The sequence below is a fragment of the Pleurodeles waltl genome, chromosome 10, assembly GCF_031143425.1.
Source record: "Pleurodeles waltl isolate 20211129_DDA chromosome 10, aPleWal1.hap1.20221129, whole genome shotgun sequence".
NCBI classification, from domain to species: domain Eukaryota; kingdom Metazoa; phylum Chordata; class Amphibia; order Caudata; family Salamandridae; genus Pleurodeles; species Pleurodeles waltl.
The window spans coordinates 309403231-309429161 of NC_090449.1; the positions used below are offsets into that span (position 1 = coordinate 309403231).

Consider the following 25931-nt stretch of genomic DNA (forward strand, 5'->3'; position numbering starts at 1 on the left):
GCCCCTCCAAAAGGCTTTAATGACTGGGATCATAAACAAAGAAAGGATTTTTCTGTTTCAGAGATAGGTTGCCATATCAGCGAGATGTAACCTTATGGATGTGAACACTAACCCACACTTCTGTAGGTAGAGAAGGTAGCAGAGAATGTCTTGTACCATTGCTTTGAAGGGATCCATTTTTTGCATGACAGTAGCAGCAAAAACATTTCCACTTTGCTGCATAGCAAGCTCTAGTGGTAGGTCTACATGCCCCTTTAAGGAGGTTCATGCATTCTGTGGGAGGTTAAGGTAACCAAACTATGACCTCAAGAGCAAAATTGCTAGGTTGAGAGTCTGGGGACCTGGGTGCCTGATTTCACCATGGTTCTGAGTGAGAATGTCCGTCTGTTGGGGAGCTTCTCGTGTTGAACCACAGTGAGGTCGAGCAGTGTTGTGGAGGGGGGGAGGAGGGGATGTAGGCAAATATCCCTGACCACCACCATCATCATTTACAGTGGTGCGTCTCCCTTGGATAGTGGGTATGGAACATGGAGGCGAAGTTTGGGCATTCTGAATTTTCGGGGGTTGCGAAAAGATCTATTTGAGGGAACACCCACCTGTGAAAGTATGAAAGGAGGACTTGTGGGTGGAGTTCCCATTCATGGATTTGTTCCTACATCCTGCTTGCCGGACTGAAAGTTGTCTGCTCCCAGAAGGTATTCCGCTAACAAATGAATGTTGTGATGTAGGGCCCAATTCCAAATGTTCTGAGACAGGTGGGACAGTTGTGGAGACTGTGTTCCCCCTGTTTTGTAACTAACACATGGCTGTCATATTGTCCATCTGGGCTAGGACAACTTTGTAAGTCAGGTGAGGTAGGAATGCTTTCAATGCTAGGTGAACAGCTTGAATCTCTAGGTAGCTGACATGTAAAGATTGGTGCTTGGCATCCCTGAGGCCCTGCACAGTGAGATCCTGTAGGTATGCACCCTTAGCCCATCTATGATGCGTCCATTGTAAGAGTGAAGTGGGGAACAGAGTCGAGAACAGGAGACCCTTTCAACAGGTTGGTGTTCCATCATTGCATAGTGGTGAGTGTGGCGGTCTATCAACACTAGATCTTTTACTGACCCTGTGACTAAGACCACTGCTATGCTAGTCACTCTTGTAATGGACTCATGAGTAATCGCACGTGGTGAACTATGACGATGCAAGAAGCCATCCTTCCTAAAAGAAGCATGACCATCCTCACTGTAAATTGCTGGTTCAATTGAAATTGGAGCAGCAGAGCCTGAAAGTTTTGAATTCATGTGAAATTGGGGTAGGCAATACTAGTTGGGCGTTTAGGATTGCCCCTAAATATGGCTGAACCTGCAACGGATGCAGGTAAGACTTGGGAATGCTGATAGTAAACCCTAAGCTGTGGAGAATATGGTTTGCCATCTGAACGTGTTGCTGGCACTGATGAGTGTTGGCTTTGATAAGCCAGTCATCCAGATAAGGGAATACATGGATATTTTGTCTACGTAGATAAGCTGCTTCCACTGCTAGGCATCTGGTAAAGGATTTGGGTGCGGTTGTGACCCTGAATAGGAGAACTTTGAATGAGCAATGTTTGCCTGCTGTGACACACATTAGGCATTTGTGATGAGCTAGGGGTATTGGTCTGTTGAAGTAGGCATCCTTTCGGTTTAGTGTTTCCATAATGTAGCCCTATTGAAGAAGGGCAATGACGCCCTGTAAGGTGACCATCTGGAAGTGTACTGATAGAGCCCCGATGTTTAGGAGGGACTGGTTCTGTAACTACATGGAGGAGAAGAACCTGAACTTCCTGCTTGAGTAATGTTTGCTTTTCCTGCATTTGCCTGTAAGTGCAAGGTGGAATATTGAGAGGTGTGGTTATGAGCTCCAGACAATAGCCATGCTGGATAATGGCTAATACCCCCTTGTCTGTTGCGATGGAATGCCAGGTTGGAAGGAAATGCTGTAGTTGCCCCTGACAGGAGTTGTGTGATCGGGGGTAGGCTAGGGTAGTCACTGCTAGATGAACAGTGTAGCTCCACAGGGTGAGGCAACCTTACCTCTATATTTGGCATTATTAACTTTAAAGAAGCCATGGTATTAGCCGTTTGAGTAGGAATCTTGAGGTTGTTTATATTGGAAGGTGGATGACTCTGTAGAGGTAGATTTGTAGGCCCCACAGTAAGCTGGGTTACAAAAAGTCCCACGGGAAGCAGGTTTTAAGTCCTCTTATGGCTTTCACATCTCAGTGTCTTTCTTGATTTTCTCTAACGTAGCATCCCACCGGAGGACCGAATAGGTGTTCTTTGTCAAAAGGCACGTTTAATATAGCCTGCTGGACCTCAGGTTTAAACCTAGAGATTCTCAGCCAGGCCTGACATCTAAGTAAAATACTAGTGTTCACTCCCCTTACTGTGGTGTCTGCAGCATCAAGCGCACACCATATGGAGGTTTCTGGCAAGATTTGTCCCTCCAAAACAAACTGCTGACCACATTTTTTATGTTACTCTGGGAGATAGTGGAGTAGTTCTTCCATTTTATCCCAGTGAGCGCAGTCACAGCATGCTAAGAGAGCTTAGGAATTGGTAATAGACTAGAGGTTTGCAGACTGGGTGGCCACTATTTTTCTCGTAGCGTCTATTCTAATGCTGTCCTTGTCTGGAGGTGGGTGTCTCCAGTAGCTTTGCAGTTGGTCCTCTTGCATGCTGTCATGGCAACTAATGAATCTGGTGGCAGCTGTCCTTTAATGAAAATAGGTTCAGATGATGCAGGTATATTTTTTTTAATCTACCTTAGGTGTCACGACCCTTGCTCTAATAGGTTCTTTAAATAAATCAAAATGACAAAGCACACCTTTTAAAATAGGTAGATACTGGGTAGCCCGTTGTGTTGTAGACAGCGTATTAAAGAAGTCGCCATCCTCTAGTAACTCTTTATGTAGCTCTACAATGTGAAAAGTTTCAGCCTTAGCTATAACCTCTTGAGAAGAGGTAGCATCCTCAGTGGGAGAAGGGCGAGCAGGATGAAGATCAGTAAGTGTCCCAGGGATCCTCTCCCTGTGCCCCCAACTCCACCCATACCCACCAGTGTCTGAGTGGGGTGGCCCCAGTGGTGAAATCTCTAGAGGGTCTCCTGGAGGAGGCAGTGGTGAAGAAGAGTCTGGAAAAGGTGGAGGTGAAGATGCTGGAGGTGGTGGTGGTGGTAGTGAGGGACGGGGAAGGGAGGCAGGGCTGGTAGCCTTGTCCACAGTCTTTCTTTTTGGAGGGATTGGCATGTCCAAAGCCTCTTCAAAGGTAAGCTTCCTTTTCATTAGTGTAGGAGAGGAAGATATAGCAAGGATTCATCCAGTCCCAATTTTGAAGTGGATCTATTTCTGCAGATTTTCTACTTTTTACTGCAGTTTGTGCAGAATAGGCTTAACCGGTGCATCAGGAGCGGGCTTGAAACTAGATTTTTACATTTTCAGCTCCAATGTCTTTGGCTTGGAGGTGGAAGGCGCTGTTGAGGTGTTTGAAGTCGATAGCCAGGTCGGCATTGATGGTCTCTGTCCGAGGAGGTCGATGCCAAAGGTTTCGGCTTCAAATGTGCTTTTGGCATCAGACCAGAGGGCAGGGCATCCGTAGCATTTATCCAGTCCAACTATGGCCAGACAGCAGAGGTAGACCGGGGACCTTAGATTTAGTGACAGAACCAAAAAGACGTGCGTTCCATTACCAGTTGAGCACTGTTGGAAAATTGGGATGGAGTTCAAAAATGGACCCTGAAGGGGATTCGGTCAAACGGAGTCGAACCAGAGAGGTTGTTCATCGTAGAACAGGTTGAAAAACGCAAATGAAAACAATACCTTCATAAGGGACTTGAAGTGGGACCGAAGATTGAACCGTCAGAGGATCAAAAGCAGAGTGAAGGCACACACACATTCAAACTCTAAGGCAGAGAGAAAACAATCTAACAATGGAGTGATACTCATTAGCATTATCACCAAGAGTCATCATCACTGGACCTCGTGACTCAAAAGACTTCTCCAAAGAAAAAACTTGCACAACTCCAGACCCACATTTAGATGGCAGGAGTAGGCATGGCATATATATCTACAGCCACATACAAACAAACTTTATAATCTCTACCACCACCAAAACAAAAGAGAAGACATATCACATTTCATTTTCTTCAGCATTTGATACAGACCACTAAGGAGTCAACAAACCATAAAATGTAATGACATATCAGTATATCTAATTAGAGGTAGGAGAATTTGAAAATCTGTATAAACATTTGCATTACATAGGCTGCTTGATTTATAAATGAGTTAGGTCCATCAATTGCAACAAAAATTTGTAAAAGCAGAATGTTGTTGATTAATGTGATAACAAAAATTAGAAAAATTATTTGCCCACACAGATAAGCTTCTTTTTTTGCTTTAATAACTTTGTAATGCTCATTTCATTTGTATATATGTTTTTCCAACTTATCAATCTTTAAAAAAAATTAAATCTTTGTTTTTTCTCAACATGAGTGAAGCTTCTACTGTGTAAACAAGAATGGCAGATTTTGAGAACTTTTTCCAAATAACTGAGAATGTTGAATCAAAAAAATTATCAAAAAGATTAGATAGAATTAACAAAAAAGTGTAAAATATATTAATAAAGTTAATAAGTTAACTTTTGTAGTAACAAGGTATAAGAATTGCTTATATATTGCAATAAAGAGGCCTGGCATTTACAAAAGAATATTAAAAGATTGTGTAAATCTGTAAAAGATTCTACATAACTTTTATGATGTTTAACTTGTAGAATCTGGGTCTTACAAAGCACTATCACAGGAAGCTCATACAGAGAAGTAGCAATTACAACAAAAAAAACAAAAATGTTTTTCATACCATGGGCTCACAGACTTCCTTTTGTTAAAGGGAATTCTGATTTCTACTCTTTGTTTTAAGATAGTGTTACACTTTTTCAGTTGCATTTCAATTCATTTTATCATAATCTGTTTGACAGTATCCTAGAGCTACAAAACTATTTTAAAAATCACTCCTCCTCCTCTTCCCACTGTCGGCTCCTAGTATACCACAGCTTCACTGCAATGAATATGGTACTATGCACAAACGGACATTCTGTGGTACAATGACGTGCATGTCAATGACATTCTGAGAAGCTTTAAAGACTTTTTCTATAATAAATCTCTTCTTCAGGAGCTGCCTGTTTGAACTATTTGAAATTAAGGCTCTTTTACTTGTTTCTGTGATTTAGACCTTGGATCCATCAGCATCTATTACAGTTTTGCACAGGACAATACAATTTCTACATCTCAAAAACATTGTGTCAGGATCTTTCCTACGAAAAGAAAATCATCTAAATATTTCTATAGCAGTTTATTCACAGCAGGCATTCAAGAACTAATTGCTAAAATCTGTCTTTTAAAGAATACGTTTTTGCTGGTGCAGCTTCTTCCAGAGGGGGGAAGAGTGCGGGGAGGGTGGGGGAAGCATGTGGAGAGGAGTCGCAGGAGGACGGGGATTTAATAATAATAAAACGTTTTCTAAAAACTTGCCTGGTGCTGATGGCGGTCTTGCGCTCCCCTTCCTGGTCCCAGCAGCTTCAGAGACTCCCTGTGCAATCCTTGAGCTGCTCTCATGCTATTATCAAGCATGAGAGCAGCACGGGGATTGGTCTGAGTGGGCTAGATTACCGCTCGCTCATGCATAGAGAGTCTGTGCTGTTTCTCCAACCTGGCTGTCAAATACAGCTGGGCTGGTGAAACCTAAGTGTGCATGTCTGTTTGGCCAGCTGAAGATGGCCAACGAAACTGACATGTGCACATAAGTGAACCCCTCTCCATTCTTCCTCGCCCCTCCCGTAGCCCAGCCCCACCCCTCCCTGCACACGCTGGCTCTGCCAGCAGTTGAAAAATAAAAAGATAATAAAATATTCTTCAATTTTTCTGCTGCTGGCTCCGAGTCTGTGTAGTGACGCTTCTTCAACATTGCGGAGGAGCTGCAGCTGCAATTAGAAGCACTTATATTTCAATTGGCAATGATGGGTCCTATGCAATTTCCAGTGTTTTACTCTAGAGATAGTGTAAATTTTAAAAATGGTTGTAAGAAGAGTGTGAAGAAACATTTTGTGCTACTGATCCTTTATTCGGTCTCATTAAATATAAGGAACAGTCTATTAATCACCAAATGTATGTAGCCCAAAAAATGTTTGTTTATTGTATTTGAAACCTTTCTGTTGGTACCAGTTTTACCAGTTAAATTCAGAAGAACTGTTAATCATCCACATATTTATGAAATTCTGCACATACATAGATCAGCATTCTGTAAAAATCATTTAATATAAATAAAGAAGTGGGTAAAGAACATGTGTGAAAGTCTTTTCACTTTGTTTTGGTGCAGACTTTTCAACTCCTTACTAACAATGAAAGAGATGAAAATATGGTCTTATCATCTAATGCTTCATGGGTCACCAAAAATACTACTTTCACTGTGCACTTTCCAAATGTTTTAATCTAGGACATCTGCCAGCACAATTTCTGTTCCTCTACACAGACTGATTTCCTGATGGCAGTCCCATAGCAATGACTAATTGTGCAGTCTCAGCTTTTTCACCTTTTTCTAACTTAAGCAGGTTGTAATTTAAAGTCCAGCTGTATTTATTTGAGAAGTGTAATATCCATGAGAACCCGCTGGACGTTTGGCTTAATGAAAGAAAGTAGTGATGATTTAAAACAAAAAATGGAGCAAGAAGCCAAGCATTCTCAATTATTATGGTTTATGGTATACAGTCTCTAGGGTACCGGCTTGTCGTTCTGAATAATTCTTTGAAATTGCTCTGCATTTGAAGGTCGTACTTCAGAAATGTTTTCCTCCTTTTCACATATTGTTGCCTCTTACTCCTGCTGATCTCTGTAACTTTCAAAATTAAACAGTTGTGTATAGTTCTATAATTGTTCCGAGATTCCTTAATTTCGGGTCTGAACAGGACTAGGTCTTCTAGTTCTTTAGTACTTTACCCATTCTTAATTGTAGATCTAACTTCTGTAATAACTGCAACAAAATATGCATGTAATTCCAGTTACGCATGTCCGTAATAGCTTTTAGCTCTGATTCAAGCATCTCTGATTTGATTGTTGCCGCCTCCTCATTTCTTCATAACCTAGATTTCTTTCCTGAAGTACTGGAAAGAACTGGTTGTGCGATTAACTGTCTTCAGTGTTACTATGTTAACTGGCGCTAATTTAATTATGATCTATTTAATGTGGCATGAAATTGACAGACTTTTTATTTTTATTGATCCACTCACAAGAATTTAGGTTTTTAGATTTCGATATCTGAATGAGGTTTTACCTATTTTTTTCTGGTCCTTTTATTTGCACATATAGTATGACACACAGCAAAGCCTAGAGTAGCAGATACCTTTCTAAAGTTGTAGCAGATATCTTTTCAACTAAAAGTCAATTTGGCACATGTCCATGATTATGCACTACTTCAGTCACCAATAGAAACTAAGTGACTGAATAAATGCGTACTGGGAGACTGGGTCATGGATTCTGTTATGTTTCCTGCCAAGATGGTAAACTGTTAAGGGATTAAGTATTTATTGTAGCTCCCGAGCTGAGATGGTGAGTTTAAGTAATTCTTCTTGGAGTAATTATTTCATTTTCGGCAATGAAAACAAAATAAATAACTGCAGGACTTTACATTCTCAATTACAGCAGTTAATACTTGCACACTACAGTTGGAGGTCTCACTCATTTGTTCTAAAAAAAAAAAAACTATATTCTTTAACTTTTAGTAAGCTCTCTAAATATGATTAGCATACAAACCTGACAATATTAAGGGAGGTCAGCAGAAGAGAGAGCTTTTTTAACAAAGTATTTACTGCTGCAAAGATATAAAGATCAGGTGTTCCTAACAACTTGAAAAATGTATGTTGCTAGTGCCACTATGCATGTAGCATCTATCATTGCAAGCAATATTTTTTAGTAATGGTTACATTTTCACATTCCCACTATGTGAGGAAATTAGTCACATACTGTTATTGTCACAATCTAGCATTGCTGTAGTAATATTTGTATTATATTTACACAAGAGTTTCATAATCTGTGAATGCTTGAATGGTAGTTAGTTGGCAAGAACTAGTAATAATAGTGATAATTGGAATGCTTGTTCTCTGAAAAGCCAGCTACACATCAGTAATCATTGGATCTGTTTTTCTATCTACTGATCAATATCATCAACAATATCTGTAGGATCTTTCTCCTAGGGTTTACAATGTTTTTTTCAACAAGCAACGTAGGAAACAGTATATCTTCGTCTTCTGACAGCTTCTGACCTTGATTGTATGTAATTCTGAATTACTACATTGCCCTAACCATCATATCACAACCAATAGTATCTATTCCTCATCAGTAAACCATGACCACATACTGTACAAAAGGGAGCTTGAAGTCTATTAAAGAGCTGTCAAAGAATAACACACAAAATCTGATCATTCTTAATAAACATTCTGGGGAACATTTGATGCTTGCCATTCTCCAGCAGAGAGTCATTTTCAGATGTACCACTGGCAAATAATATATGGCCAAGGTCAGCATTACAAGCTTCTATTTTAACTGCGTATTCGTAATAAGATGAAACCACATTTAAATACTAATAAAAACGTATTGGCAAGGGAAAACATTGTTCTCAGCTGCACACTCTGGGCATCAGAGTGTAGAGTGATTAGCAGCTATTCACACAGAAATAGGCACAGAAATATACGCACAGAATGTTCATCATGGTCCAGAGACTGAGCAAGCACGGGACTGAAGGAGACTGGTGATAGCGCACCTGGCTTCTTCTTAACTGCACGGATCTGCAGGAGTGCCCGGAATGCTGAAATTTGAAATGCAGTGTGATTAAGTGACCAACAAACTCAGCAAATCTTTAGCATCATTCTTCCTATTTATCATTAATCCTTTCGCTGCTAGGCCTAATTTGATGCCTCAGCCCCTGCTCCTACCGCCCACCCCCCCCACCCCCCCCCCCCCCCAAACAACACTCCTATTAAGTCTTTTTTTGGCTATTTGGGATTGTTGGTGCTTGGGTCTCCATATTTTTTGGATTCCCCTTGAGAGAACCAAGGAAATTGCCAAAATAGAGCCACATTTTGAGTTTTGGGGAAAATAGAGCCCTGGATAAAGGTGTCTGGTTTTGTTTTTCATGAAAACGGCATCAACAAATGGTTTGATGTGCTAAAGTCACCATCTTCCCATGAACATGCAGAGCTGAATCCATTTTTTTTTTTTAATCATAGTTTTGGCATTTTTTCAAAGAGGTAGCTATTTTTCCTATGTGTGCTTTTAACCTATGTCCAGTTTGTGGTGCAAACCAGTGTGAAACCCATGGGTGATCCAAGAAAGCTATATAGTTCTGAATAGTAGACAAAATTTCGAGTTCAACAAGAGGTCATATCTGTAGATCCCTCAAGGTTTTCCTAAAGAAACGAACTGTTGAAATGAAGAAATGTTGAAAATGAGTAGGAAAAAAACAGCCATTTGTGACAATGTTTTTATCAGTAATTTATTTTCAAAATGGCTATTTTATAAAAGCAAATCCCTATTACATTTGCTAGAGTCTTTTGGTTGTTGGGATATACAAGGTTTGTAGATTCTTCAAGAACACGAGGTACCCAGAGTCAACACCTAAACTGCACCGTACAATTGTTTTCATTGTCTACTGCGTATAGATCAATTCATACAGTGAAATATGAAGAGTGACAAATAGGTATCAAGTTATATATTATCCTATGTATTTCGAAATGGGCACAAGATATGGGGGGGTCATTCTAAGTCTGGCGGGCGGCGGAGGCCGCCCGCCAGACTTCCCCCACCAAAATACCGCTCCGCGGTCGGAAGACCGCTGAGGGTATTTTGGGATTTGCCCTGGGCTGGCGGGCGACCGCCAAAAGGCCGCCCGCCAGCCCAGGGCAAATCAACCTTCCCACGAGGACGGCGGCTCAGAATTGAGCCGGCGGAGTGGGAAGGTGCGACGGGTGCAGTGGCACCCGTCGCGTATTTCAGTGTCTGCAAAGCAGACACTGAAATACAAAGTGGGGCCCCCAGGGGCCCCGCGGCACCCCCTACCGCCATCCTGTTCCTGGCGGGAGACCCGCCAGGAACAGGATGGCGGTAGGGGGTGTCAGAATCCCCATGGCGGCGGAGCGCGCTCCGCCGCCATGGAGGATTCTCAAGGGCAGCGGAAAACCGGCGGGAGACCGCCGGTTTTCCGAATCTGACCGCGGCCAAACCGCCGCGGTCAGAATGCCCTGCGGGGCACCGCCGGCCTGTCGGCGGTGCTCCCGCCGACCCTGGCCCCGGCGGGTCAGAATCAGGGCCATGGTGTTTACGAGCAGTGAATTTATGGGTACCCGTACGAGCATGATTTAAAGAGTATTTTCCAAAATATCTTCTTTCTTATACACTGGCTTACATTTGGAAAGCAAAAATGCAGCGAAATCCAATTGGTAATAAATAAATAACCTACTACAATAAGCTCCCATATGTCTTGTGATAAAAATGGTACCTCACTTGGGCGGGTAGGTTTAGTGCCTCAGACAGGAAATGGCCCAAAACACAACATGAATGCATCACTTTTTTCCACTCAAAACGGACCCCTTTTTTTTTTTTTGCAAAGTCAGTAGCTTTGGATTTTGGGGCCTAGCTCAGCCAGCACCTAGGGAAACCTAGCAAACTTGTACATTTTTGAAAACTAGACACCTAGGAGAAACCAGGACGGAGTGTCTTGCATGGCTCTCATCAGGCTGTTGCAATCAGAATCGCTTGCAAAGCGCAAAGTTTGACAAAACAAAACAAAAAAACATATTCCGCACATTTCTGTGATGCAAAGTTCTGGAATCTGCAGGGAATCACAAATGTCCTATTCCCTACCACCCCCCTCCCTTCAAGTTCCTGATAAAAATGCTACCTCAACTTTGTGGCCGGCCTAGTGCATGCGACAGGCAAGCATCAAACGAAGGTTAATGGAAGTCTCGAGGAGTGACTCTCATGGACTCTAGTTTGCTCTGTAACTGTTGGGGGCATTAGACCTAGTCACACAAGAAGGGTAGCAAGGTAAACAAGTGGGGGAACGCAGAGTGGCAGAATTTTGTAGATTCCTGCTGATTCTGGAAGTTTACAAGAAAGAAATGCAGGGTAAATGGGCAGTTTTCAGCAAAGTATGGGGTTTGCAGGGCATTGTAGTAAAAAAAAAGAGACTAAAATAATCATGAACAGCATTCACTCAGGAGCTCCCACAGATCCCGTCCTCCCTACATCCACAACAGAGCCAGTGTATCCATCGTCCTCGACCTCCACAAGAAGACACTGCCCTGCTCTATCAAAAGAGCCACCTTCCCCGATGATTGGAAACACGCCGAAGTATGCCCTCTCCTAAAGAGACTCACAGCCGACCCATCGGTGCTCAAGAATTTCCAGCCCATCTCGCTATTACCGTACCCGGCCATAGTCCTAGAAAAAGCCATAAACTTACAGCTGCGACAATTCATCGAAGACAACAACTCCCTGGATACCGCCCAGTCTTGCGTCCGCAGCAACCACAGCACGGGGACAGCTCTTCTTGCAGCCACTAATGACATCTGCAGACTCCTCGACCGAGACCACACTGCAGCACTCTTACTCCTCAACCTCTCAGCAGCCTTCGACACAGTCTCCCACAGCACCTTATGCACCATACTCCCATGATGTAGGAATCTGTGGATAAGACTTGCAATGGATTCACTCCTTCCTCACCGGAAGAACACAGAGTCAAGCTCCCATCCTTTATATCCAAACCAACAGAAGACAGCTGCGGAGTCCCTCAGGTATACTCCCGGAGCCCAACGCTCTTCAACATCTACGTGGACCCGCTTGCAGCCATGGTCAGAGCCACGGAATGAACATCGTGTCACACGCCGAGGACACACAACTCATCATATCCCTCACTGAAGATCTGGACAAATCCAAGAGGAACTTTCACGCCAGAATGAAAGCCACTGCCGTCTGGATGAGGGAGAGCTGCCTCAAGCTCAACTTCGACAAGACCAAGTTCATCATCTTCGGAAACTCCACTTCAGCCTGGGATGACTCCTGGTGTCCCACATCGCTCAGCGTCCCACCTACTCTGACTGACCTCGCCCACAACCTGGGAATCATCCTCAACTCCTCCCTAACAATGACCCAACAGGTAAATGCAGTCACCTCTTTCTGCTGGCATACCCTCCGCCAACTCCGCAAAATCTTCAAGTGGATCCCAGACGAATGCCGCAAAATAGTCTACCACGCCCTAGTCACAAGCAAGCTTGCCTATGGCAACACACGCTACATCGGCACTACAATAAAGATCAGGGAACTACAACTCATCCAAAACGCGGCTGCCAGACTCGTCCTGATCCTCCCCCGCCAGGAACACATCTCCCAACACCTGAGACTCCTCCATTGGCTCCCAGTGGAGAAGCAAACAACTTCAAACTACACATTAACACCTGCAAGGCCCTTTACAATATCGGGCCGGCCTACCTGAATCATTTCCATAACCCCGCCAGACCCCTCTGATCTGCCCAGAAGGCACTAGCCACCATTCCACGCATCCGAAAACCACTGCCAGAAGATCTTTCACCTACCTCACAGCCAAAGGCTGGAACAACCTACCCACGCACTTCAGACAAAGCCCATCACTCACCATCTTCATGAAGAACCTCAAGACATGGCTCTTCGAATGAGGCCCAGACCATCAGCGCCTTGAGACCCTCACGGGTGAGTATTTGCACTTTATAAAAACAGATTGATTGGTTGAGAAAACTTTATAGGTCCACAAAAAAAAACACCATCCTGGACTCCTCCGGAAGTCCAGTTTTCAGAAATGTCTGAGTTTGGTAGGTTCCCCCAGGTGGTTGCTGAACCGAGCACAAAAAGTGCAGCCATTCCGCATAGCCCAACTCTGCTACCTATATGTATTAAAAAAAAAATACAATAAAAAAAAAAGAGTGCTGGGGTCATATTGGAGGTGGCGGCTAGGCCAGATGTGTGGGAGGATGTACAGGCCACCCACACACCTAGTAGCAATAAAAAAAACTTCCTAGTGCCTACTGGGCTTTCTGCCCCTCCTACCGGGGCAGATTGGAGTTAAAGATCTCTTATCTGCCCCCGGGGAATGAAAAGAAAGAAAAACTGTTGTGAGTCATTTGAGGGGTTGGGTTAGGCCCAATGCCTAGGAAGGCCATCCCCACCCATTTCTCCACAAAAAAACATCACTGTTGTCTGGTGGGCTTTCTCACCTTTCCAAGTATATCTCTCCCATCTGCTTCAGTGCTCAGGGGGCTGAGAAATGCCCAAGAGCACCAAAGCATTGAAAGTGAAATGAGATGATTGGGTAAGGAGTGCAGCTTGCACACAGTAATGCTTGGTGAAAATGTGTGAAGTTGACCAGGAAGCTGCTTTGCAGATGTCAGCTATAGGGATGTTACCTAAAAATCCCATTGAGGCTCTCTTTTTGCGTGTAGAATGAGGTCTATGAATGGTAGGCAAAGGGCGTTTGGCTTTAGCGTAACAGATCTGGACAGATTTGCCCACCCAATGTGCTATTCCCACTTTAGAGATAGCACGGCATTTATGCGGTTTGGAAAAAGATAAATAATTGTTTCTTATGGAAAGATTTTGTTCAGTCAATGTAAAACATGTGGGTCCTTTTGATATCTACTGTGTAAAAAGCCCTCTCTGCCACAGACTGGGAGTTCGATAATTTGATTAAGGTGGAAAGAACAGACCAACTTGGAGAGTGCATTGCTTATGGACTGTGGGTGTGGATACCTGGAGGTGAGGCTTTGTCATTTGTATTTTTGGTGGTGGCAAAGAGGTCTATGTCGAGAAGCCCACAAAGACAGAAGCATGGGAGTAGGACTTGCGGGTGGAATTCCCACTCGTGGACTGGCTGCTGCATCCTGTTGAGCAAGTCAGCAAGGTTGCTGTCCACTCATTGTAGATATTCTGCTTGTAGATGGACTTTGTGATGAAGTCCCCACCTCCAAATGCCCTGAGACAACTGTAGCAAGAGAGTGCCGTTCTGCTTCTGTAGGTAGCACATGGCAGTCATGTTGCCTTTGAGAATGAGAACTACCTTATGCTGAACAAGAGTTGGGAATGACTTGAGTGCTAGCTGGACAGCCAGCAGTTCCAGTTGATTGATGTGGCGACCCCACTGACTGGGTGTCCAGGTACCCTCAACAGTCAAGATTCTGAGAAGTGCCTCCAACCCCTCCTCCAAGCATCTGTTGTGATGGTTACCTGCGGGTCTGGGGCAAGAAAGGGGTGGCATATAGTAGTCTGGTGCTGTTCTACCACTGTAGATAGCGATGTGTGACCCCAGATCAACACTAGGTCCTCCCAGCGACTTTCTGCATGTGACCACTGTAAATCTAGGCACTCCTGCAATGGGTGTATGTGTAGTATGACATGGGGAAACTATGACAATGCAGGAGGCCGTCATGGCAAGGAGGCGCATGACTCATTGTTGGGTGGCGATCTGACTGAAAGAGAAAGCAAAGTTTGGAAAGCTTGAACCCGTACTCGACTGGGATAGGCTTTCCCGGTAAATGAACTGACAACTGCTCAAAAGAAGTGCTGGATCTGGAGGGACCAGAAGTGGGACTTGCCTATGTTGACTGCAAAGCTCATATTGTGTAAGAGGTTGATGGTGAATTGGGTGTGTGCCAGGCACTACTGTTGGCTTGAGCTTTTGATCAGCCAGTTGTCTAAGTACAGGAAGACTTGGATGCCATTTCTCTAGAGGTGAGCGGCATGACGTTCTTATGAACACTCTGTGGGTGGTGATTATCCCAAAGGGCAGCACTTTGATCTGCTAATGTTGACCACTTACCACAAACCAAAAGTACCAGCAATGTGCAGGGTGGATCAGGATGTGGAAGTATACGTCCTTCAGGATGAGGGTAGTCATGAGGTCACCTTGTTACAGTACAGGAATGGCATACTGCAGTGTCACTATGTAGAGGTGCCCTGACGACATATTAGTTGTGGGGCCGGAGGTCGAGTATTACTCTGAGGGACCCTTCCTCTCTGGGGATAAGAACGTACAAGGAGTCTACTCCTTCGCAGCAGTGGTGGGGCTGCACAGGTTCTATGGCCATTTTGCGAATGAGTGCCTGTATTTCTTCTCGAAAGAGGCGCCGGTGTTCCTGGGAGAAGGTTCGTCTGCATGGTGAGATGTTTGTAAGGGTTGAGGTGAACTCAAAGCAGTATCCATGTTTGATGATGGAAAGAACCCACCACCCGAAGGTGATCTCCTGCCAATGAGTGAGAACCCGCTATAGTCCTCCATCTACAGGTGTAGTGTGATTGGTGGATTTGGGGGGGTTCACTGTTTCGTGGTGGCTCTTCTCTTCCGCTAGAATTATTTCCCTTGTAACCTCTGCTGGAGTAGCCCCACAATGGCATACCTTAGTGCTGCTGCCTCTGGTAGGAGGTAGATGCCTTGGAGGAGGAAGTCTTATACTCCCTTCTTCAGTTGTACCTTTGGACAGAGCCCCTCTCTCCCCTTCCCCCCCCAAGGAGAAGGTATGTGGAGTGCTCCAGTTGCCTTTGCGGTGTCCATGTCCTTTCTGATTTTTATCCAGCATCACATCAACCTGCGCTCTGAAAAGGTGCTCCCTGTCGAAATGCAGGATGAGGAGATGCTGTTGAACCTCTAGTTTAAAACCAGACACGTCGCCAGGTGTGGCGTGGAATCAAGACATTAGAGTTAATCCCCCACGCTGCAGTGTCAGCTGCTTCCAGGGCATGGCGGATGGTGTGTTAGAAATGAGCTTCCCTTATGGACAAGCTTTTGTACCCACTTTTGGAACTTATCTGGGAGGTGCACGATGAGCTCCTCCATCTCATCGCAGTGAGCATGGTCATAATGTGAGAGTAGCATGATGGAGTTTGCAATTCTCAATTGGTTTGCCTACATCCGGTCTAGTGTTTTCATGGGCCCTGCGCTAGGGTTAGTCCTGAAGTCTCTTTTAGGGTGGCGCAAATGGTTTCTACTGTTGAAGTACCCTACTCCAGTTTTGTGAAGTGTCTTGAATGTGAGGATGAGCAGCCTGAACAGGATTCTCTTGTGGATCGGTAACCAGTGTAGTGCCTTGAGGTGAGGTGCGATGTGTTCTCGAGGAGGGACATTTAGTATGAGGCAGGCTGCTGTGTTCTATATGGTTTGAAATCCCCAGGTTAGTTATTTGAGGAATCCAGCATAAAGACTGTTACCGTACTCAAGTCTGCTGATGAGGGCTTTTGTGACTATCTGTCCACTAATATGCTAAGACAACACAATTATACCTTCATGGCACTCATCTAAAGATATCTTTAACCTACTTGGGCATCATTCAAACATGATAAGCACAGTGAATTTGAAACAACTCAACACAAAAAAACGGGTCCACCCTCAGAGGAGGGTATCTCAAGCTTCTTATTCAGGACTAGCTGACCAATATGAATCTAGCTAGATTCTCCAAAGTCTCTCACCCTCCTTCAAATCCCTGAAATTTCTCAATGATGTATCTGTATAGCAAGATGGCATCTTGTTGGTGGGTCACATTGGCTAGACCTCGGACAATGCAGCACAGTGATGAGTGCTTCTGATGAACGTATGCAACAGGAAGCTGGTAACCTAAAGTTGTTTGTGTGTTATAAGTCCATAGGCCATAGGCCATATGCCAATCTTTAGATGTTAGTCTGTAGTTCCTTGCTGAACGTGAGGAAGTCTCCTAAATTGAGATGTTCAAAAGCAAATTCCAGAGAGATGCACTGTAAATTAATCAATGTTTCCTACCCTCTTAAATCGTGTTCTGGAGTGATCGATTTGAGATATACGAGTGGCTTAAAATGTTCAAAGAGCTTGGAAAGGTATTCTAAGGTGAGATGTGAAGTTCTTTCTGGGTGAGGTATGGAATTTTGAACTTTTGATCTTTCTACGGTAGGTAGCCTCGAAAGGGAATATATTGGAAAAGCAATGTATAGCCTTACCATTGGATTCTGGACAGCCTTGTGCATTATACCCCTAAGTGAGTGAGATAATCATAAAAGGCCTCTATAGGTTCTCATTCTTATCATTTCTGTCAGTCAAAACTGGGCTCTTATATCCTGAGACCACTCCAGAATGTAAATCCTTTTGTGTGGAAATGACTACTGGCCAATCCCAGGCTATGAGGTGACTACAGCTGGTGGCAGTGTGTTTACAGTCAGGACCAAAGCCCTTTCTACCTGAGGAAGAGCGAAAGAAAGGGAAGTAATGCTCATCTGGGACATTTTAGCATTAACATACACACTCTACTGCCCCTCTCTGTGAAACTGGTGTACTCAATGGGAAGGGAAGGTATGAGTCCAATCTATTTTGGTTTAACCCAGGTTTCCCCATTCTTGAGCAAAACCCTTGTTTCCCTCTCGCAGGCACCTCCTGCTCAAACATCTCTCCAGATGTGGTTAGTGAGCATCCCAGATAAGCAGCGCATATCAAACTCTGTGTGATTCACAGGACAGAAAGACCGCAGATAGGGTCCACTACAATGGGGAATAAGGCTCCTCCAAAAAACAAATGAGCCTTAGAAATTTGGCTGGTGCACCCCCCACTACTTGGGACTTTCAGTTCACCCCTAGCAGGCAGCCAGAGGAAGAGCAGTACTGGCTCTCTCATCAACTACTTTGTTGTCTTCATTGAGTAGAAACAAAGGAGGTTTGTGCACCCATACAAAGAAAGAAGACTATTGGACTAGGAATGTAAGCTCTACATGTTTCCACTTCTCCTTCCAGACTGGTCCCTCCCCACTTTTTGATCTGTGGCGAGAAGGAAGATCTACCTGCCTGCACGAGGAGCTCAACTGCACCTTCCTGGAGTGACCTGATCAAAGTGAAGAGATCACAAGGCTCAGATGTCTAGAACAGAACACTGAAAGAAAAGACTCAAATATTCAGAAATTGTCCCAGATCCTCAAAACAATCTTAGCCCAGAGGAAGAATTTGAAATGTTGACAAGTTCCACTGAATTCCGAACTGAGCTTGCTCAGTCCACAGTACTTTTATTACCCACAGGGTATGTGTACCTACCTCGTTTGCCACTTTTAGGACCAAGTGAAAGTCTATTATCACCCAACTGTGGTGCCTTGTTTCACGAGGTAGAGGAGGTTGACTTGAAACCAGAGATGTTAATAATAATTTGAGCTCAAACCGTTCCTGAAGTATATCCAAATGAAGATGTGGTCACACTTTTCTTCAACTAGTTCAGAGGCTAGTAGTTCTGTAGGTGTGCTCTGTACCTGTAGTAATCTTGCCAATGAAAAAAAAAATTAGACTCCAACTGACAAGCTACAGGGCCAAGGTACATTTGGACAAATAGTGGAAACTGGCCTACTATATCGCAATTCAGAGAAGCATTTGAGTCCTTAACAGGTTGCTGGACTCCATTAGTATGGACGGAGACCACTAGTGGTCACTAGCAAACAACAAACTGGCCTCCTGTATAAAAGATGAAGTGCCTAAGCATGCCTGACTTGGGAATATTATTGTTTGGATGTTCTTTACAATGCTCCTTTTATAAGCTATAGTGGAGTCTTTTCCGGGGGGAACCATGTTAAAATGTATTCTAACTTTCGAAGCCCTTCCACCTTCTGTGGTAAGCCTTGATTGTTCACAATCGCTACCTTGAGTGTGAAGCACCCAAAGGGAGACTCTTAACATTCCAACTTGGGGAGCACAAGTACTCAGGCCCTGGGACACCTGTAGTCGACTGGATTATCTCCAAGGGACAATGCCCAGGGACCACTCACTTAAAGTGCTCCAGGAAATTGCCTCACAGTTTATAAGACTGGTGTGATATGATTATAGCATAGGTGGTTGAAGAGAAGCCTTGCATCATGATTCATGTTGTCTTTGAAACATGGAAAGCTCATTTTTAGAAGGCAAGTATAAGTAATTGTTAAGTTATGTTACACAGTTTATAGAGCGCATGGATACCCTCTGGTATCCCAGGGCTAAAGGACCCTAACCATAGAAAGGATGAAGAAGACAAAATAAAAGCAGACCTAAAATAACCATGTTTTCAAAGCCTTTCGAAACTCCAGTTTTTGTTCCATCAACCGAAGTTTAAGGGGCGGCGAGTTCCACAGTTTGGCTCCTAAAAATATCAGAGAGGACCCACCCCATCTAACTTTCTGTATTTTCGGGACGGTTGCTAAAGCTATTGTTGGAGATCGCAAATCTCTGTTCGGCTTATAGAAAGTAGCCAAGTTTTTAAAGAGCGGATGTCCTCTGTCATGCAAGGACCTGTGGATGTGACATAGGGCCTTAAATTTGATCCGTTGCTCAACCAGCAACCAGTGCAAGGACACTAGCCCAGCTTGCCCAGATAATCTTCTCGGGATGTTCAGTAGTAAACGAGCTGTGGCGTTTTGAACTCTTTGTAGTTTCTTTGTCACATAGACAGGGGAACCTAGGAAGAGACCATTCCCATAGTCTAGCCTTGAAAGAATTATGGCCTGTACAATAAGTCTTCTAGCCAATGCCGGAAGGATGACAAAGACTTTCCTGAGAAGTCTCAGTAAGGCGAAGCAAGTTTTAGATATATTCCTAGCATACAGGTCTAATGTCAAAAGGGGATCCAGACTGATTCCCAAGCTCTTAACTTGCTTTTTGGTAAGTGGGAACTCACTAAGTGCCAAAGGACAAGTGCGAAGGATTACAGGCCTTGGTTCTGGACCCAATATCATCACTTCTGTTTTCTCCTCATTTAGTTGTAATTTACTCTGGGTCATCCAGCTTGAGACCGCTTGCATGCATGTGTGAAAAGCGGCTCCTTCTGAAGTCTCATTGGCAGAAAAGGAGACCACCAGTTGGGTGTCATCAGCATAAGAAACCAATGCTAACCCAAATGATTCCACCAAGGAGGCCAGGGGAGCCATATAAATGTTGAACAGTGTCGGACTAAGGGCCGAGCCCTGAGGTACACCGCACCTACATCATAGTTTGTATGATAGGAACGAACGGTCTAGGACCTGAAAGGATCTATCCTGTAAGAAGGAAGTAAGCCAGGCAAGTGCTTGTTCCTTGATTCCAATCTCCCTCATTCTCTGAATCAGTACCTGGTGGTCTACAGTGTCAAATGCTGAACTCAAGTCCAGCATAATGACCACTGTGGTAAGACCCTGGTCAACCGTCTTCCTGGCCTCTTCCGTAACCGCAATTAATGCAGTTTCCGTGCTGTGACCCGCTCTGAAGCCCATCTGAGTGGGATGGAGCAACATATCCTCTTCTAGGAAGTTGGAGAGTTGTAGATTGATGTATTTATTTAAAGTTTTGGCGGGGTGGGCAGAAGGGAGATGGGTCTAAAATTCTTCAACACTGAAGGGTCAAGAGTAGGTTTTTGGAATAGCGGTTTCACTATAGCATGCTTCCATGAGCTGCTTACTAATCCTTTAGCTAGAGAATCATTGAGTAGTTGTGTCAGCACATGAACTATAGCTTCCGCCCCATGGGCAAATATATGAGGAGGAGCAGGGTCCAGGGGAGAATTTGGAAAACTACTTTGGGGGAACCTGCCGCTTCCTCAATTTTCTGTTGGTAGAAATCACTCTGAGTCACCTTAATCTCGGAGTGATACCTTCTGATAGCCCCCTTGTATGCTTCCCTGTCTATTGGATCATACGACTTTCTCCAAGTTCTTTCTAATTTTTTACATTCTTTTTTTCGAAGAAGTAGTTGGGGAGTAAACCATAGGGCGCTGGCCGTCCCACACGGGCCAGACTTTTTCCTCCGGGGAAGAACTATATCCAGACTATCAGTGATCCAGTCACTGAAGGCCTCAACTTCAAATTCACCCCTGATCATAAAGCTGGACTTACGAGAATCCAGAGTGGCTAAAAAATTATCTCTATTCAATTTACTCCACGATCTCCCAACCTGAACAACAGACTTAGAACCCCTTTCCACTGTGCCCGTGGCTAATTCAATAGGAATTAAAAAGTGATCGGACCACGCTAGTGGAGTAAGGGACATGCATGTCAAGGAAGGAGTATTGCTAAACACTAAGTCAATAGTATGTCCCCTTTCGTGGGTGGGGCCTTTAACAACTTGGGTAAAGCCCATTGCTTCCATACCGCCAAGTAGACGCCTTGAATCTGGTTGTTCAGAAATCTCACCATAAATATTAAAATCTCCTAAAATGGTAAGACTAGGTCTGGAACATACAAAATCTGCCGTACAGTCTAACAGGGAATCTAAAAACTTCTCCGAAGGGCCTGGGGGGCGATATAATAGAATCCCTGAAAAGGTATAGCGAGGGTTAAGAGCTAAGGAGAAAAACATACCTTCCTCCTCCATTAACTGAAGAGGCTGAAAGGTAAGGTTTAGAAAGTCCCTGTAGATGACTGCGATTCCCCCTCCTCTTGCCATCCCTCTATTCAATCTGGCAATTAGATATCCTATAGGTAATGCCAGGATAATATCGGGGTCAGAGGCATCATTCAGCCAAGTTTCGGTTAGAAACAATGCAGAGGGAGAAACCTTAGTTAATAGTAAATTAATGTTGAGTTTGTGGGCGGCCAATGAGCGGCAGTTTGTGTAGAGAAAGGAGGTAGGGGGTTTAAACCCCATATCCAGCTCAACCCCCTTGGGATCGGGAGTCCAGTGGCAGGCAGGGCAATGCCACATATCTCTGGTAAACTCTCTACATGGGTCTCAAGTCATGCAGATCCTTAGAGGAGTAACAGTAAATAGGTAGGGCCTCTTTAACCCCCGAGGAAAGATGAAGGGGATAGACCCCCAGGCCCGGCCTGGCGCAGATGGGCTTGCGCCTTTGGCGCACTCGCCGCATCGTGCCTAAAATAGTCCTGGAACTGGCAATTAGTGATCCAGAAAAGAGAAACTGGACCGCTAACCCTTGCAAGATGGCTGGCACAAAAGACACAATGCAGCAAAGGAAAACTGGCGGCCGCGAGTAAAGGAACAGCCCCAAAACGGGTATTAAAGGAGTGGATTGAGGGCTACTGGACCTCTAAACACAGGTCCCAAATAGCAGTCCCCCTCACAGTAAAAATAAAACCAATTTCACAATTTAAAAATATACAAGTCTAAAATCATCTAAAATGATCTCTGAGTGGATCAGCAGGCTCACCCCTCATGTAGCCCAGGTACTGTTCAATAATCAAGCCAAGAAATAAGCTCTGCAAATTCCAAGACAAATATCAGAGGTAAGAATAACATAGGTAGAATCATACATAGCTGGCAAAGGGGGGAAATATCTTTGTGGTAGTTCTGACTGGGGGAATGAAGGAGGGTTATATGAGGCTCAAACTCCACATCTTCTTTACTGGTATGAGTGAAGGCAAAAGGAGTCAGAACAGAAGTGGTCAGAGGCTACAGGGTCCTAGAAGAGGACAACAGTTTTCTGCCTACTGGGACAGAGCAACTACACTTGCTAGAGTCGGAATTCCTTCTAGACATTTTATTCTACGTGGAGAGACCCTGTTGTCTCTTCAAACTTGAAGATCTGAGTGTCTTCCACACAGGCCTGACAGCAAAAGAGGGTCTAATCATAGGAGGTACACAGGAGTTGAAGATGATCAGGAGAGAAGTGATCCCTGAACAAACCCAGAGCTGACGTGGTAAGTTCTGAGAGACTGAAGACAGATATAAATGAAATGATAATCTGCATCTGCCACTACCACTTTATATGACAGAACCTATCAGGTGTGTTTTACAAATAAAGTAACCAACTCAATACATCCCTGAGATTGCAGACTAATTCACCTTCAGAGAGTAAAAGGAAAACCAAACTTTCAGAATGATGTGTGTGACTAAACTATGAGGCATGGTGAATTAGTCAAGTTGTTCCACGTGAGTCTAACCACAGACAATGCACAATCACTAATTGCCATTACTTGTACCCATCTCTAGGTTCTTCAATAATATTAAAAAGATCCCAGTGACTCTCGAGGTGGCAAGTATGAACAGTCAAGGCTTACTAAAGGCGATAGAATGGCTTTAAACTTCAGAATAGGTTTTTAACATGGAACGCCAAACCCATAGATTTTCATAGATTTATTAGAATCACAGGGACACTATGGCCCTCATTACGAACATGGCGGTAATTACTGCCACCGACATGGCGGTCCAGACCGCCATATAATAAACGTGCAGAACCGCCACTTTTGTAACTTCGCCACCGCCAGGCTTCTGCCACCAGGCAGCCTGGTGATGGCAGAGTTACATATCCGACAGGGCAGCGCTTCAAGCAGTGCCGCCTACCGGATAATGTTTCAGGTTCCACCAGCCTTTCCCTGGCGGTTTAACCCATCAGGGAAAGGCTGGCAGAATGGGTGGCTCGGGCCCCCATGCACAGCCCCGTCGCACATTTCACTGCCCGGTTTACGGGCAGTGAAATGCACGATGGGTGCTGCTGCACCTGCCGCACTGCTACATTGCTGCCGGCTCAGGCCCTGCATTCAGCTGGGCCGGCTGGCGGAAACACTGTTTCTGCCCGCCGGCCCAGCTGAATGTTCATTATGTGGCCGGTGGGGGGTTCTGCACGCTGGTGGTCTTTTGTTGACCGCCAGCACCGAACTCTGCTGGTTTTCCTGCAGAGTTCATAAGGACCACCTATATGTGTCTCAGAAGCAATTTCCAAATAAACACCTGCTCAAATCCTGACATCTGGAAGCCTTAACCTTCTTGCTACCACTAAACCACCGTGTGCATCTGCAGATTTCAGTTCTTAAGCTTAGTTGGCACCATCCATTAAAGTGCCATCCCTCCATTACTTAGGGATATTTTAAATGAGGGTATGGCAGTGAAAGCCCCCAATATCTCACCTGATCTCATTTGAACATTGTAAAAAGTAGCCTTCTTCCACTAGTCACATACTTACACACCATCTTCCTCATGCTCACCTCCTTACTGGTTAGAAATATGCTTCTTTTAAACTTCCACTCACCTTATCTCACCTACCACTACAAGCAGTCAATCAAACAGGATTTTTGTACATATATATTCATGAAGTGTATTTGTAAATGAAGTGCTACGCGTTTAAATGAAATTCAAACTGCATTTCTAACCATAACTACTTGCCAGCCTAATCCACTGAACAAGACTAAACAGGAAAATGACATGAAAGTTTTGCATTGTGAAGATTCTTTTATGAACATTGCAAAAAACATGGAAATTATTAGTAAAATGTGCTACTCATAATTAACACATAAACGTCTAGTAAAAAGATTATTTTTTAAAAATCTAATATTCTACAAGTGTGGTGATTGAACTTCATCTTGGAAGAGGTCAAATGCATTTTGCTCATGTAAAAAAAAAAAAAAAGCATTTTCCAAAATTGTTCCATAGCCTTTAGACACAATCTTTATACACATAAGAAGTGTCTAAAGTAGTCGTTAGTAGCAGAGAGAGTTCATCTTTCTCACCCACCTATCCAGATTTGCTCACCTGTGGTCCTGAGGCAACTAAAAGTAGTTTTAGAACTCAGCGTTGCATTTAGCATAGATGAGAGGGTGTCATCTAGCAAGAGGTGGGAATACAATCGCAAGCTTTCCACTTTTCATATAATGGGGCAGAAAAGCAAAAGATCTGACGGGCTGAGAAAGAAGCATAGAGGCACACAAAATTATAGTACTGGTCGATGTAAATGTTCAGAGCCACAAACTGTTAAGGACAACACTCTGTAACTGAGGAGGCTACATAGAGGGCACTCTGCAGATAATGCAGCCCTTCGATGGCAATAACTATACTTTTTAGATGGGGCAAACTCCTAGCTTGTCATGGACGGGGTTTTTCTGAAGTCCGCAGCTGTAATAGTTCAGTTTGTTGTAGAGGGGTTTCCATGGCAGTCCCATCGCACCTAGAGATCAGACTAACGGAATGAGTGCCCTGTGGAAGTATAGGTATTAACACTCATTTGGTACTTACGCAATCTGCAAATGGGGCAGTTATTTGCTTGATAACGAAGAGTATCAGCACATGAGTTGCACAAACATAGATGGCGGCAAGGCAGAATGAGGGTGTCACGCAAGTCCGAGAGGCACACCACACACTCACTGCTGTTGTCACTGTTCTCATCATCAGAAGGCTGCAGGAAAAAAGAAATGACAAATTAGCTCACTAACAACACAAAATCATTTGGAATTACTGTAGTCTAATTGGTTCGGATGTTATGTGTGTAGTAGATGTGATAGTCACTACTGCCTTTCTATTGTTCACACTGTAAATTCCTAACTACTGGACTTCTCTTCCAGGCCAATGAATGACAGGTCCTGCCTGAGTGCTAGATACTACTAACACAATAAACATCAGAATTCTGGACAGGGCACAACTTTAATAAGAACTGTGGCAATATCAGATCTAGATGTTGTGACAATCAAATCACAAGTAGAATTGATCTTAACTGAAAAGTTGCAGAAATATAAGAAATGTTAATGCATCAACTATTATATAAAAAACAAATAAAGTGGAAAACATTACATAAGAGAATAAGATGTCACCAGGTTGGAGTGCCTGGTGTTGGGTCAACATCCTTTATGCTGGGTAAATCACTTAAATCTCCCGTACTTATAATAAACATTAATCTGACCTTGTGCAAGATAATCTGGTGCTCATGTAAAGGCCTTTAGTGCCCCAGTGCCCCAGGCTGTGTTCATGTAAAGAAAAAGAAAATCACTGTTATTGTTTTTTTTTAGACCTGTGAGCTATTGGCGTGGTTTCCCCTGTCTTTTTCACTTCTGAACTCCTGCTTTTGATCCGTGCTCAATTTAATTTTTGCTGGCTTTAGGACTCTGGGCAGTTTACCACTGCTGGCCAGTGCTAAAATGCAAGTGCTCCCTGTCTAAACCGTAATGGTGATTGATTTATCC

General features: G+C 44.0%; 1 protein-coding gene across 6 annotated transcripts in view; it reads right to left on the reverse strand.

The window, feature by feature from the left end:
* MGRN1 (mahogunin ring finger 1) overlaps positions 1-25931 on the reverse strand; it is a 321313-nt gene that overhangs the window by 136855 nt on the left and 158527 nt on the right. For all 6 annotated transcript variants that reach the window (XR_011199103.1, XM_069210484.1, XM_069210481.1 and 3 more), the window contains exons 11-12: positions 24991-25150; positions 8766-8875 (exon numbers count right to left, since the gene is read on the reverse strand). Coding sequence is in view for 5 of the 6 variants with exons in the window: in XM_069210484.1 (XP_069066585.1) it covers positions 8766-8875; positions 24991-25150 (270 nt within the window). In the remaining variant the exon portion in view is untranslated. The remainder of the gene's footprint in view (positions 1-8765; positions 8876-24990; positions 25151-25931) is intronic.